Source organism: Saccostrea cucullata, unplaced genomic scaffold, assembly GCF_032062105.1.
Source record: "Saccostrea cucullata isolate Sc308-1 unplaced genomic scaffold, CSIRO_AGI_Scuc_v1 ctg2727, whole genome shotgun sequence".
Lineage (NCBI taxonomy): Eukaryota > Metazoa > Mollusca > Bivalvia > Ostreida > Ostreidae > Saccostrea > Saccostrea cuccullata.
This window is the reverse complement of record NW_026939025.1, coordinates 73,503-88,512: the sequence shown is the minus strand read 5'-3', so window position 1 is coordinate 88,512 and position 15,010 is coordinate 73,503. Positions and strand designations below refer to the sequence as shown.

Genomic DNA, 15,010 nt, shown 5'->3' with positions numbered 1-15,010 from the left:
GCACAGAAATTTCTATTTTTAGTAACCACGGCAACACCATTCATCGAAATCAAAAACCGATACACAGAATTATGTATCGTAATGTAGTCTACTTGTTTGCCAAGTTATATTGAAATCAGACCAAAACTGTAGGAGGAGTAGCATTTTGAAAGAAATTTCACAGAAATTTCTATTTTTAGTTACCATGGCAACACCGTTTATCGAAATCAAAAACCGATACACAGAATTATGTATCTTAGTGTAATCTACTTGTGTGCCAAGTTATATTGAAATCAGACCACAACTGTAGGAGGAGTAGCATTTTGAAAGAATTTCAAAGAAATTTCTATTTTTAGTAACCATGGCAACACCGTTTATCGAAATCAAAAACCGATACACAGAATTATGTATCTTAGTGTAGTCTACTTGTGTGCCAAGTTATATTGAAATTAGACCAAAACTGTAGGAGGAGTAGCATTTTGAAAAATTGTTTACAGACAGACGGACAGACAGACGGACGGACGCCGGACGCATTACTATCGCATAAGCTCTTCTGGTCTCTGACCAGTAGAGCTAAAAACGACCGTTAATTTTTAAATTTTATTTTTAGAAAAGTGGATTATTCTGTTGAAAAAGTTTACCTGACTTGTGGATAAGGAAAAGTGATTGGATGTTTTATAGCTCTCATGTTCAAATATTTCTGGCATTGGTAATCCATGTTCGTTAGCAATTTCTCTTAATCCCATTAGATGACAGTCCATCCCGTGACCTAAAATAGTCTTCATACATCGACATATAATGGTTAGTTGAAGAATGTCAATCTTAATCTCAGAACAATGATGAGTATGCTATTATTTCTTACTTGTGTCATAATATCTGTTTGACATTGCATTGCCTTTCGAAGAAGCAAAATCTTTTCAATATCCTGTTAAGAAACCAAAGCACTTTATAGCACGAGACATTGTTACGCCCTATATATAAATCCCCTATCGGTGAAAAGGGAGGAAAGTACATGTTTCTTCATCGTTTGTCCGTCCGTCCATTTCTACACTTTTAACATTTTTCCACTTCTGGAGTAAGAAGCGGTCAATTTCAACCAGACTTTCCAAAAGCACGCACTCTTTTAGGGATAGATAATTTTCGATTCCTCTAAGAACCACTTGGTCAGAATAAATGTTTCAAACTACACGTAACTACATTATACATAGTATTAAGAACGAGGGCGCTTTTGATTGGCCTTCGGCAGGAATCTGGGCGTAATAGAAAAGTGAAAATTTTATCGACATGTCACATGAAATTTTAACATTTTTTTATTTATCGGGTCACTGTGCAACAGGACAGGAAAATATTTTCCCGAAATTTAGCTTTAATTTGCTAAAAAATAACTTGAAAAATGGCCAGATCAGACATCTGGTACAAAATGGTTCTTTTTTAAACACGTTTTTCTAAAAGTTTTCTATCTCTGGGTCTTCTCTCCATGATTTTTAAACATTATTTGTGTGTATTTTAATTCAAAGAAACGGATACACATTTTTAAAAAATGGAGAGAAGACCCAGAGACCACGAAAAATGAACTATTCCCCCCAAAAAATCCAAATGCGTGAATGTGGTGCTTCTTTGTCCTTTTAAAATCACTTGTATATGTGTAGCGGTGATAGCTCAGTATGTTGGGATACCTGTTCAGTGCACTCGAAGCGAAAAGTTTTTGGTTCGAGCCTTACATGGGGCGTTAATTTTTTTTTCATGTAAAAAAACATTTATTTTGTCAGTTTCGTTTTATGTACTGATGTATTAAAATTTTGAATTAGATAAATTTTGGTTCAGTTTGGTTCTCGAGCGAAATCAATTCCAATCTTCTACTCTCTAATGTATATGTACACGTACATGTATCATGCATCTATGCATTAAATATTTAGGTGTTTGTTTTTTGTGAAACATTACTATTTACTACATGTATGTTATAGTACCCCCTAGGAAAAACGGACATTAATGTTGCAATCTGAAAAGGTCTTTCAAAATAAATGGAAAAAAAATTTGTTTGTAAAATCTGACCAGCTATGTTCAACAAACCCGATCATGGACATTTAAACCATAAATGTTTCGTACAAATGATTCCTGCAGATCACACGCCAAATGCGCCCATCTTCTTCAAGGTGTTTTAATGTTATTAAATTCCTAAAAATTAAGTCATTAACAGGAAATTTTAGTACAAGTAGTAAACAATACAAATTAAAAAGTTTCAGTTCTATTCTCCAAATTCTGGGAAGTACCGGGTAAATACTTTTTTGTGGGATTAAAAATGTTATATTCGGATTAAAGTAAACTGTTGCAATTTAGGGTTACTGTGCCGCTTTCTTACACATTACAATGAAATATTTTATTTTAATACGGATACATGTAGTCTGAGTAACTGCTCACTGTTTCTCCTTGAATTTATTTGTTTTTAATAGTCTAAGTCTAATCTATGTGCAAATTCCAATATTATATGGCAACGGGTTCTTACGTAACAACGCTTTTCTACGGAAGGATAACGTTCGTATGTTAATGAAAAACGAACGTTTGACCCTAAAATGCTAGCAAACTGTGTTCGCACTTTGGGTGCGTTAATCATTCTCCTGATGAGGACAACAACAGGGCCATAAGCATTATAAGAAATACATGTGAACTAATATGTGATTTTTTTTCAAATTTCAAGAATATTAGGATTATAAGAGACCAGTTGTGGGAAAAACATTTTGTTGCTCAAGTTCTTCACAATAATTCAAGGCATTATCTGTTGGAAATAAAACATATTCAAAGGAGAAAAAATTAGTTATTGCTCTGTTAAAGTAATGCTACCAGATTTTTTGTCAACTAGGCCTACATTTCGATGAAAATATTTGTCCATAATAAAAACCATCATGGCTAACGGTAGGACGAACGCCACCAGGAACCTCTTCATAAAATTATTAGTCTTAAATTAGAATTGAGCGATCTGTGACGGATATAAGATGATTACGGTTAAGTTTGAGCCCCGTTATTTGCCCTATAAAATGCTGTTTAGGGGATATTTATACCCCCCGCTTGAAAGTGGGAGGGTATATAGTAATCGGTATTTTTTTTATATATATTGTTGGGTATTTACCGTGGCTTCCGTTTCGCCGGTCATCGCTTGGACCCATTCCAAAGCAGCAGGAGTGTTTGCTCTAATATTGTCAACTCGTCCAAGTCGAAATCTTCTGACAGATGCACTCTCATATGTAGAAACAAACTTTCTATGTATTCTAAAGAAAAATTGTCAGTGAAATTTGCATGTTTTTGGCATTACTAAGTAATATATATATAATATATATCGTGTTTAAAAAGCGCTTACGTTTTAACAAGTGTTGCCTTTTTGTTTTATTTTAATATTGATTACCGGACACTGAGATATCTGTTTCATTTCTTTTGGAGATATATATATATATATATATATATATATATATATATATATATATATATATATATATATATATATATATATAGTGATATATCACTAAAATGACCAACGACATGAAGGCAAATAAGGATGGAAGACGGACATGACATGCTCTATGTACCCCCCCCCCCCCCCCCATATTCCTGTCGGCCCCTAAAAATTGAATTGAAATGAATTGCTTCGATTTTTAAGGTTTAGAACGAACTTTTCTTAAAAGTTGATCAGTGATATATCTCTAAGAAAAAACCTGCAATATTAGACTTTAATTAAAATTGGATGTTTGTCTTGTGTTCGTGTTAAATTGAGTTCCCTTACTTGTAATAAGTCAGTTGTAGAGCTAACTGTATAAAGGAATCTGGACTCATGTTCTGTGACTTAGGGAATTCTCTTCCAAATCGTTCGAATCTTAGAATATACAAGTCAAGGTCCTCTATCAATCTGAAAAAAAATCACTAATCATATCTAAAACTGGAACAAGCAATAATTGATGTTTTGCTAGCTTTTTCTGATATGATGGAGGATTGTTTTAATCTTATTGCTTTTGTATCAACAGCAAGGGGAAAAACAATCTTAGCACTGAATTTTGTACTTGCTTAACCATGATATACCTGACTTGGTTAACAGTTAACAAAAGAATCTGACCACCACCAAGTCATAATATCTTATGTTGTCTTTGAACATAATAATATAATCTTTTGACAGTCACCTGTTCATGTTTTCAGCGGCCTCTTCTATGTCGGTCCCAATGTCACTATTGATTTTCCACTGAAGACGTCGGGGCTGGGGTAATTCGCAAATAGACTGCATTCGAACCAATTTCCTTCCGAGTTCTTCCCTATAATATACATAATACCCAGTTCTACCAACAAAATAATGGATTCCTAATGCCTTAGTCACATTTCCCGGCCCGGTGGTCGTAGACCGGTGGTAATCCGTGGTGTGAGCGATGCCCCATCATCGGTCCACATCGCCCTAGTAGTCCTTAAAGTATCAGTCACATTATCCAGCGATGGGGTAAATGATGGGCAACCAATGCGTTTTTTGATAAAAATGACGTGGTTACAAAGGCCCAGCGATGCATTGCAAATCATAAAAAGATGTTCCAGGGTAATCAGCCGATGTATATTACATCGCTCATACATTGGTGAACATCGTTCGTACGTCGGTCGACTATGGGTCAATGTTTGTTCGAACATCGACTGATGCCTGTTGCCCACCACTCCCCTCCCCCAGATGACCTCAGATTCAAAGGATACTTGACGATGCTTAGCCACACATCGGCCAATCCTTGAAAGATGTGTTAATGATTGGTTGTCGATGAGGAGCGATGTGGGTCATCGGTGGAGACATCGCTGATTTATAACTACAAACTACAGCTTATTTTCTACCGATGACCCCCACCGATTCACCAAAAGGCCTTCGTCACCGTCCAATTACTATAGATGTCCGGCCGGCAACCACGCCATTTTTATAAATAACAAGAGGCCCACAGGCCTTATAGGTCACCTGAGTATTGTGCAACAACTTTTAAACAATTAAATTTGGTTCGTGTGTTTTAAACCAGAGGCCATGAAATTCGCAGTTCACAATTTTGAAAGAGGCACCATTGCTTATCATAATTATAGACTTAGCATGCTTACTCTGTTTACTAAATACCCAGAGGTAGATCAGAGTAACATTAAGAGCACTTCCACTTTATAACCAGATGTGCACCTCATCCAAAGAAACCACTGATCCTGGGGCCACATATTTCAAAATTTTGCAAATTTTATCATAAAATGGTTGATTAATACCAAAGAGCAGATTTCAAAGCATTAATTTATTTTCAGACTTTGTACCCCCCCCTCCCGCCTCACCCCCGATCCAGGGAGGGGGGGGGGGCTAAAAAATAACCATTTTGCTAGATGCACCTTTCTTCATCATAATTATTTATACTTGGATAATTGGCATAAAACCCAGGAGCAAAGGAAAGATTTTCAAAGAATTAACGTATTTCACTATATAATCAATAGAGCCCCGCCCTAACACCAGAACCCCTGACCCTGGGGCCATAAAAATAACCATTTTGGAACAGGCACTCTTGATCAACATAACTATTCCCTTACATAGTTTATTTAATACCCAGGAGCAAAGGAAAGATTTTTCAAAGAATTAATGTATTTTCACTATATAATCAATAGAGCCCCGCCCTAACACCAGAACCCCTGACTCTGGGGGCATAAAATTCACAATTTTGGAAGAGGCACTCTTGATCAACACAACTATTCACTTACATAGTTTATTTAATACCCAGAAGCAGAGAAGAAGATTTTCAAAGAATTAATGCATTTTCACTATATGATCAATAGAGCCCCACCCTAACACCAGAACCCCTGACCCTGGGGCCACAATATTCATAATTTTGGAAGAGGCACTCTTGCTCATCATAACTATGTACTTAGTTAGTTTATTTAATACCCAGAAGTAGAGAAGAAGATTTTCAAAGAATAAATGCATTTTCACTATGTAACCAATAGAGCCCCGCCCTAACACCAAAACCCCTGACCCTGAGGTCATAAAATTCACAATTTTGGAAGAGACACTCTTGTTCATCATAATTATGTCCCTGGTTAGTTTATTTAATACCCAGGAGCAGAGAAGAAATCATGCATTTTCACTATATAATCAATAGGGTCCCGCCCTAGCACTAGAACCCCTGACCCTGGGGCCATGAATTTCACAATTTTGGTAGAGGACTCAATGCTCATTACATTCATGCCAACAGTTTGCCTGCTTGATGTCCAGGAGTAAAGAAGATTTTTAAAGATTGCAATAATTTTAAAGGTTTTGGCCCCATCCCTCAGGCCCCAGGGGGGCGGGGACCATAAAATTCACAATTTTTGTTCCCTTTCACCCATAAATGCTTTGTGCCAAAATTGGTTGAAATCGGTTGTGCGGTTTCAGAGAAGAAGCTGAAAATGTTCAAATGTTAACACACGACACACAACGCACGACACACGACGCACGACGACGGACGAAAACGGATAGCAATAGGTCACCTGAGTTACTCAGGTGACCTAAAAAAAAAGCGCATCGGTTTCTCATCGTCGCTATCACTGGATGATGTTACTGATACTTATAAGTGTGCATTTAACTGAAATCATTAAAAAAGTTTTATTGTGATTTTTTAAATATATAATCTATACATAATGAATATTAATTTTTAACATTATTTGATATTATCAGAAATGTCAACTGCAAACATTCAAAGATCCTTAAATCTTCAATTATAAATTTAATTTACTAGTATATGTATTACAACATGGGCATTAAAGAGCGTGGAATAGCTCTGGAATGTGCCTTACGCCCAGCAAACACGTATTTTTTGGCCCTTGGGTGCTTCCCTTTTTACTTAAAATATGACAAGGTTTAGACCGTTTTACCACAACCTTGCTGTGTGCTCCTTGTCATGATCGGGATAACAGAAATCAGTGTGTAAATAATGGCTTAACGTATGAAAAACGTCAGTCAGCATTTGAATCAATGATAAATTGTATTTGCTGATACGAGGGACGTTCAATAAATAATGTCATCAGCTCGATGACAAACAACATAGAAAAAATATGTTTGACTTCTCTAATTATTGGATCTTTAATGAGTCGATAACAGTTTATGTGACCACTTTTCATCACATAATTCCATTGTGAGAAGCTGCAAAACAGGGGCTACTCGGGACACTGCATTTAAAATGAACAGTCAAGAATCAGTAAACTAGAGTGAAATTAAACGCTTCATTAAAGCTGCTGTAAAACTAATTAAGAATCCCAAAGATATATTAATTAAAATGTGTTTAATTTACTGCAATTAATGCCTGTTTTATACACACACGACCACGTGGATTTCAATAAACAAAAATGATATAATGGGCATCAAAAATGGGTACCGTCCTTGGCTGCAAGGACATACAACAACAAATGTATATTTGCAAAATTTCAACAAATTATCACTGAGTATGTTTGATTGACTTTAAGACACATAGCAAATTTGATAGACATCATTTTGGGGGTAGTTCATACTGTGTTAAAGAAACATTTGATAGTAAAAAAGTTTAATACTTAAAGGTCATCCAATATTTTGAAAAATGGGTGAAAACGACAGCGTGTAGGAATATCTAAACAATTATTTTAAAAAATAAAAAAAATGTGCTTATCCATGTTTGTCTGAAATTCAAAAAGATAATGAAACTTGAGACCATTTTGCTTTAAACCCTCAAAAGATACACTTGACAAAACAGAAAAGGGCTGAAAAGAGCAAAGAATTGGAAGAGCACAAAAACAGTTTTATATGGTATTTTCTTAAATATTAGTGGTCCTGTAGGTCAAATTCTTATTGGGAAAGTAAGTTCAATTTCTGGAAGAGTCTAGAAAGCAAAATGTTTGCAAAAAAGTGAAAGGTTTATGAGAGGAAGGAGCCAGAATTAGGAATTCACTACATTAAATTTCTTCATGACAGCGTCCAAACCCAAAGGCTATGAAGAGTAAAGGAGCTCCGGGGATAAAAAGGAAGTTAATGTTTTGTCACACCAACAATATTGGCCAGCACTTTCAACGTTTGACGTGTTTCATTTCCCAAACCTGTAAAGAACGCCTTTTAGAAAGAAAAAACAAGTACAGGAAAGCATAGGATCTGCCATATTCCAGTATACGAAGGGTCATACTCAAAAATGTGTTCTAAAAACAATTCGAAATTGAATAAAAATGTTGTGGACATGTGTTTTTACTCAAAGAGAATATTTTAGTTTAATCATTAGGACTAAATCATAGAAAAGCGTTTTTTGCTTCTTTCCGAGCCCGATGACATTATTTATTGAACGCCCCTCGTAAAGCCATTGTATAGACCACAGAACTTACGAAATGATGACTTTAAAGTGGACTGCTCATATTTTTTTCATCAACTTGTTTGTCAATCATTAACCTTGTTTTAGAAATGGTTCATACGTAGAGCATGCTCTTGTATATCAAATCAGCTGATAGGTATAAACCATAAACCCTATTTGCAGGTGATGAAGGTATATTGCTGCATAAGTAAGGGATGCTGACGATTAAAATGTTAAAGTCATTAGGTTCATCATAAATCTTGGTTGTTAGGTTTTGTTCAAGAAATATATCCAAATATGAAACAGATGTATCTTTTATCTCAGGCTCACCAGGATATATTGTATAGACATAAAAATAGAAATAACCATTCTTAAATAACAATACGTCGTCGATATATCTAAATGTCGAGTTGAGGGCCACAGTAAGTGTCTCTTTTTTTTTCACGCTTAAGATTTTGGACAAAATCAACTTCATACATGTATGCATTAAAAAATAGGTTTGCTAATTAAGGGGCGCAATTGGTTCAAATGGTAACTTCAATAATGTAGTCCTTTCCCTCCTTTTTTTTGGGGGGGGGGGGGGGGGGGTTACAACTCCTTAGGATCCCCGTAATGGTGCAAGTGCGGGAGTGATTCACTCCCGCACAGATTTCGGCTCAAAGTGTCAGTAAATGGCTATCTTATTAACATTTCCTGGACTCCCACATATAGTTCTGCAAGACATTAATCGATCGAAAAATATACTATACAATCCACATATTGGTTAGTTTTCATGAATGTCAACATCACAATTTGAATTTTATCCGCCATGTTTGTGGACTTTAATAGATTTTATTTTGGGACAGCCAATGGGAATTAAGAATCGACTTTGTATAGGAGCGGATCTTCGGGAATTCTCATATTTTAAGCCTAAATATCCCTTTTTACGAAAAAAAACCCACATGGAATGGTTATATTTATCGATGTTTAGTGATACTTTTCATCACAGTTATTTATGAATCCCGACATTTGCTTGATTGAGTTTTTCTAAATTTCAAGCGCAAGTCTCAGTACATCACGCGTGAACTGTCATAGCTGCTGAGTAGCGCAACTGGTAAACACACAGATTTGTTTTACATGGTTTTCGCGTTTAAAGGGCTATGTTTGTTGCCAATGAAATAAGATTTCGTCAAATTTGAAGTACGTTAAATGTAAAAACAATATATTTTGCTTGCAGTCACCCGCAGCATTAGGAAATGCTGTGGCATTTTAGCCCTTTCCAGAAAACATCAGACTAAAAAAAATCGGAGATGGTTACATCATGGCAGCTGTACCAATGGGAAATCCAACAGAGTATTGGAACTTGAGCCCGTTTTACGAAAGAACTTACGACTAAGACCAAAAACTTACGTTGAATATAAAATTTTGCAAAATTCATTACTGTAAACCAACTTTTATTCGCGTGCGAGAAATTTTCGCGATAAAAATATTTCTCGCAAAAAGTCATTGTTTCTATTAAAAACAGTTCTTTCGCGAAAATTAATCGTCGCCAACTAGTTTACTCCCGGTAAATCGCGAAATAAAGTAGTCGCGAATAAAAGTTGGTTTACAGTATTCTTTTTGAAAGTATTACTCTCAAGATACCATTCTAAATTCTCTTCAAGATGAATGAAACCTTTTTCAAATTTATGTAAAATAGAAAGTTGTAAGAAGAATTGAAGATTAAATTTGATTTGGTCTAAGATGTAATTTATTTTGTAAAACGGGTCACAGGTCTCCAAAATTCAAATATATGTTATCAATCAGAAACTCAAACATCTTTTTAACATCAACTACAGAGTACTTGTGTGTACAATCAGAATGTCTTAAGAAAATAATTTTTCAAATGACCAATAACAAGTTAAGTAAATTTACGAGTTCCATTTTTATCGAAAAAGCAGTTGTCAATGATATCAAAAAGCTGGACTTGAATTCGTTGTTGGGAATGGTTGAATATAAAGTTGAAAAAGGCTTATGTTTTTGTACTGTTGCTCATAAATTATGTGACAAAAGAGAAATTTTTTTTTAGACCTCTATAGCTTTTGGAGCCACATCCCCTTTGCTGTTTTTCCATGAAAGATACTAAAAACTTAATTTAAGTGTATAACCTATATATATATCCAAAAGAAATAAAATAAATATCTCTGTGTCCTGTAATCAATATTAAAATAAAATAAAAAGGCAACACTTGTTAAAACGTAAGCGCTATATATATATATATATATATATAAAAAGTTCAAATGATAAACTCAAACTTTTATCTTGCGCTTAAATGAGCCCGCATGGGGCGAAAGAAAGCGAGTTTATCATTTGAACTTGGATTTTATATATACCAAGGAAAAATATATATATATATATATATATATATATATATATATATATATATATATATATATATATATATATATATTTAAAAGTAAAAATCCAGAAATATCACAAAACATTTACTGCAAGCGCTTTCGCCATGTTCGGCTCTTCAGGCAGTTATACAAATGTCAGGCAGGTTACCTGGTAACGTCAAAAGCATAAAGTTCATTGTGACGTCATAATAGATGTAGGTAGCGTTAAGTTGGCGTAATATAAAATATACAGTATCATTTGCGATTAAGTTTGGGTTTAAAGAGTTTGATAAAATAGTCTTCTTTTGCCAAACGTCAATTTTCGTTTTCATTTGGAAGTTTATAAAAAGGGAAAATCTTAAATATTCCTTTGCCACATTTTGCGAAATGTTCACAACACGGTGTATTACGCACACTAGGGTCTTTAATTTGTTGCTTGTGCACACGAACCCTGGCATTTAATTTTCCCGTTTGTCCAATATAAAATTCTTTACACGTCGGACAGATGGCACAGTAGATGACGTTTTCCGATTTACAGTTCATAGATGAGTTGGTTCGAATTTCCATTCCTGATTTAAGTTGGATTTTATTCCCCTTATTATGATTATTTTATCAAACTCTTTAAACCCAAACTTAATCGCAAATGATACTGTATAACTGCCTGAAGAGCCGAACATGGCGAAAGCGCTTGCAGTAAATGTTTTGTGATATTTCTGGATTTTTACTTTTAAATACATGTATACCAAAATCTGTACCGATTCTTTATTTTGTTTTGAAATTATATATATATATATATATATATATATATATATATATATATATATATATATATATATATATATATATATATATATAAAGCACTAAAAATGACCAACGACACGAACAATAAAAATTGTCAAATTTTCGGGACGCCCTGTCCCTTCCTCAGGACAAAGAAAAGAGTTAAAAAGTCATAAGAACAAAGGAAAAAGCGAAACAAAAAACAACTAGCACTACTACTAAACTACTAAACACTATATATTTACATACTAAGTTACATGTTGATTTGGAAATTTTTTAGAACACTATTAAAGAAAGAATCCGGACCGCTATGAAATGCGTCCGGTCTACCGGGTATACTCGGGTGAAGTGCGATTTACATAATTGAACGAATTAATTATGCTAATTAATTACGACAATCAGTAAATCGTACATTGTTTCATTCTCTCAAAATGGCGTAACTATACTTGATAAAGAATAACCAAAGAAAAATAATATAGAAGGGGCATTTTAACATATGAATTATGATCTATTATAAATTTTAATTTGAAATGTTTTAGGACTGATTATCGGTAAAAAATAATTAATAATTAATTAACAAAGGCGTAAGCAATACATAGTTATGTGGGTTGTTCGAGAGTTGGTGACGCAAATTAACTGTGGAGTTTACACTAAATTGAGAGAATAATCTTGTTTGGTATCATCAGGAATCGGGTCTAGTTTACGTTCATTCTGGTGAAGTCATTCAGTTTGTTAATACCATTGGGGCGGAATGACTTCAATCTGTGCATCCAGAACTTTTCTTTGCTTTTTCTCTGAGCGTCTGTCCATCTTGGGTTATGATCAATCACCACTACTGTCATGTCCTCCCATTTGTGACCCTCAAGGTTGAAATGTTCCCCAACGGGTTCATTGAGTTTTTTGGTCCTAATGGTCGAACGGTGGTTATTGACTCTTCTGCGGAGATCTCCTGTTTCACCAATATACTGTTTGGAGCAAACTTTGCAACTGATGAGATAAATGCAGTTGTCAGTATGACAGGACAAACTTCCTAGTATTTTGTAGCTGCGGCCTGTAACAGGGCTGTTAAAACTGTCTGTGTCAGTGCTGTGCTTACAAAGAAGACATCTTCTGTCAGAGCAAGTCTTAAAGCCCCCGTTAGGTAATGGGTTGTCCAGTCTGGTTCTTACTACCATGTCCTTTAGGTTCCTAGGGCGTCTGTATGCAGCCAATGGGGGTTCCTTAAAGACCTCTGCCATTCGTTTGTTTGAATGGAGAATTGGTAGGTTCTTTTGAAGGATACCGCTTAGGTTCTTAAGGACGGGATGGTATGTGGTTACCAGAGGGACCCTACCGCTATTTTCTTTCTCTTTGTAGCGTAATAGGTTTTGCCTGTCATGTCCCGCCATCTCATCAATAGCTGTTTGTACGTTGCGGGCATTGTAGCCTCATTTGCATAGGTGGGACTTAAGAAGACCACTTTGCTCCTGATATAAGCCAGGGGACGAACAGATGCGTCGAATTCTGGTGGCTGGACCCTTAGGCACTCCCTTAAAAGTGTGTGGGGGATGACAGCTAGTGGGCATAAGATATAGGTGGGAATCTGTGGGTTTGGTGTGGAGACTGAATTCGATTTCATCATCAATCAGGGTAGATGTGGTATCTAGAAATACGTTTTTCGAATTAGATACGTCTACTGTAAATTTGATCGACTGATGAAAGGTGTTGGCAAACGTAATGAATGCCTCGAGGCTCTCGCGACATTCCACCCACTTCATCTCTATATCGTCAATGAAACGCAACCAGCTATGGGGCCTAAATGGTGCTTGAAGTAACAAGTTGCGTTCCAGTCTGCCCATGAAGACATTGGCATAAGACGGTGCCATTTTCGTACCCATAGCAGTGCCATTAACCTGCAGGTAATGTTCTCCATTAAACATGAAGTTGTTGAACTTGAGAACGTGTTCAAGGAGCTTGGCAAGGGACTCGGTAGAAGGAATTTGTATGGACCTACTATCCCAGACTTCTCTACAGGCTTCGATACCCTCATCGTGCGGAATATTGTTGTACAAAGATGTGACGTCCATAGTCACGAGGAGGGTATGATCTGGGAGGCCAGTAGAGGGCGTCTTGTTAATGTAGTCCGTGGTGTCCTTGAGATAGGATGGCAAATTCTCTACGTGTGGACGGAGATGTAAATCAATGAATTCAGAATTTTTCTCCGTGGGGTGTCCAATTGCGCTGACTATGGGACGACCTGGCATGCCTTCTTTGTGTATTTTAGGAAGCAGATAGAATTGTCCTGGTCTACAGTCAATAGGATTTAAGGTCTCGTAGACGTTGATACCAATCTCATTTTTCTTAAACATATCGTCAAGAGTTTTGGTAATGGCGGTGGAGAATTCTTTAGTAGGGTCAGAGTCCAGTTTCTTATAGAAACGTTCGTCTGAGAGTTGTCTTTGGGCCTCCGCCATGTAAGTCTCTTTATCCAGTACGACAACTGTAGAGCCTTTGTCTGCTTTCTTGATTACAATGTCATCCCGATTTTTTAATGATTGTAAGGCAGATCTCTCTTCCTTACTCAAATTGTCGGGAGTCTTGTCTGGCACTGAAAGGAGCTTCTCTATGTCTGACTCAACGGCGTCAATATACGACTCAAGCGCGCCACACTTGCCCGGTGCAGGTTCCCATTCACTCTTGGGCCTATAGAGTTTGTGTTCCTCTAGATCGTGTAAATCTGGCTTGGAAGAGTCGTATGAATTTACTTCGGAGTCTTTTCTAGAGAAGTGCTCCTTCAAACGAAGTCTCCGGAAGAATGCTCGGGTGTCCTCTCTGACTTGTTTTTCGTCGACCTCATGTGGCGTGGGGCAGAAATTCAGCCCCTTGGAAAGAAGTGAGGTCTCCGATTCGGAGAGAGGAGCACTAGATTTATTGAGCACTGGGCAGACGTCAGGAGTTTGTATGGGTCCGTCCCTCGCTATTGTCTTAGTGCGCTTGAAGCGTCTCGAGCGAGGTTTACGTGTTATGTTAACTCTGACTTCTGACCAGTTGTTCCTAGACTGTGGAACACTGTCGCGGAGAAATTTCTTTCTTTGAGTCTTGTTGACTTTATTTGTTAGGGCCATATTATAGGTGTCTATAATATTATGGGCTTCATCAAGATCGGCCTTGGACATGATATCGTTGAGGGATGATTCTAAGGACTTGATCTCACTCTTCAATTGTCCTAACTTGTGGATATCCCAAGAAAGACAGAGTGACATCAGAACATCTCCTTGTAATAACGTCCCAGCGCTCCTGAAAGCGTTTGGAGATTGGCCCTATGTTAGGTGTAACATTTATCTGAAAGCCTTTCGGTATAATGTTACACTCTAAGTAGGTCTGTAAATTGGAGACCCGGTGTTCAGTTTTTATTGATTTTTGGTGTTCTTTCTTCAAAAGTTTGAATGTTGGGGTATCTTTTATGGACATATTTGAAAATAAATAATTGCCAAAATGATAAGACTACTTTTAATATTTTAGTCGTGTGAAGTCGAAAGATTCAACGAACGATTGTTCTGGATTCTTATGTATTTCGTAGATAATTCGTGCAAGAATTCAAAA

General features: G+C 36.3%; 1 protein-coding gene across 1 annotated transcript in view; it reads right to left on the bottom strand.

Moving 5' to 3' along the window:
• Positions 1-620: 620 nt before the first annotated feature.
• The window catches only part of LOC134252132 (choline O-acetyltransferase-like), a gene marked incomplete at its 3' end in the record, with an annotated part of 60,012 nt that continues 45,622 nt past the window's right edge, over positions 621-15,010 (bottom strand). The window contains exons 8-12 of the mRNA XM_062734569.1: positions 4,143-4,271; positions 3,752-3,874; positions 3,104-3,242; positions 842-904; positions 621-758 (exon numbers count right to left, since the gene is read on the bottom strand). Coding sequence (XP_062590553.1) covers positions 621-758; positions 842-904; positions 3,104-3,242; positions 3,752-3,874; positions 4,143-4,271 — 592 coding nt within the window. The remainder of the gene's footprint in view (positions 759-841; positions 905-3,103; positions 3,243-3,751; positions 3,875-4,142; positions 4,272-15,010) is intronic.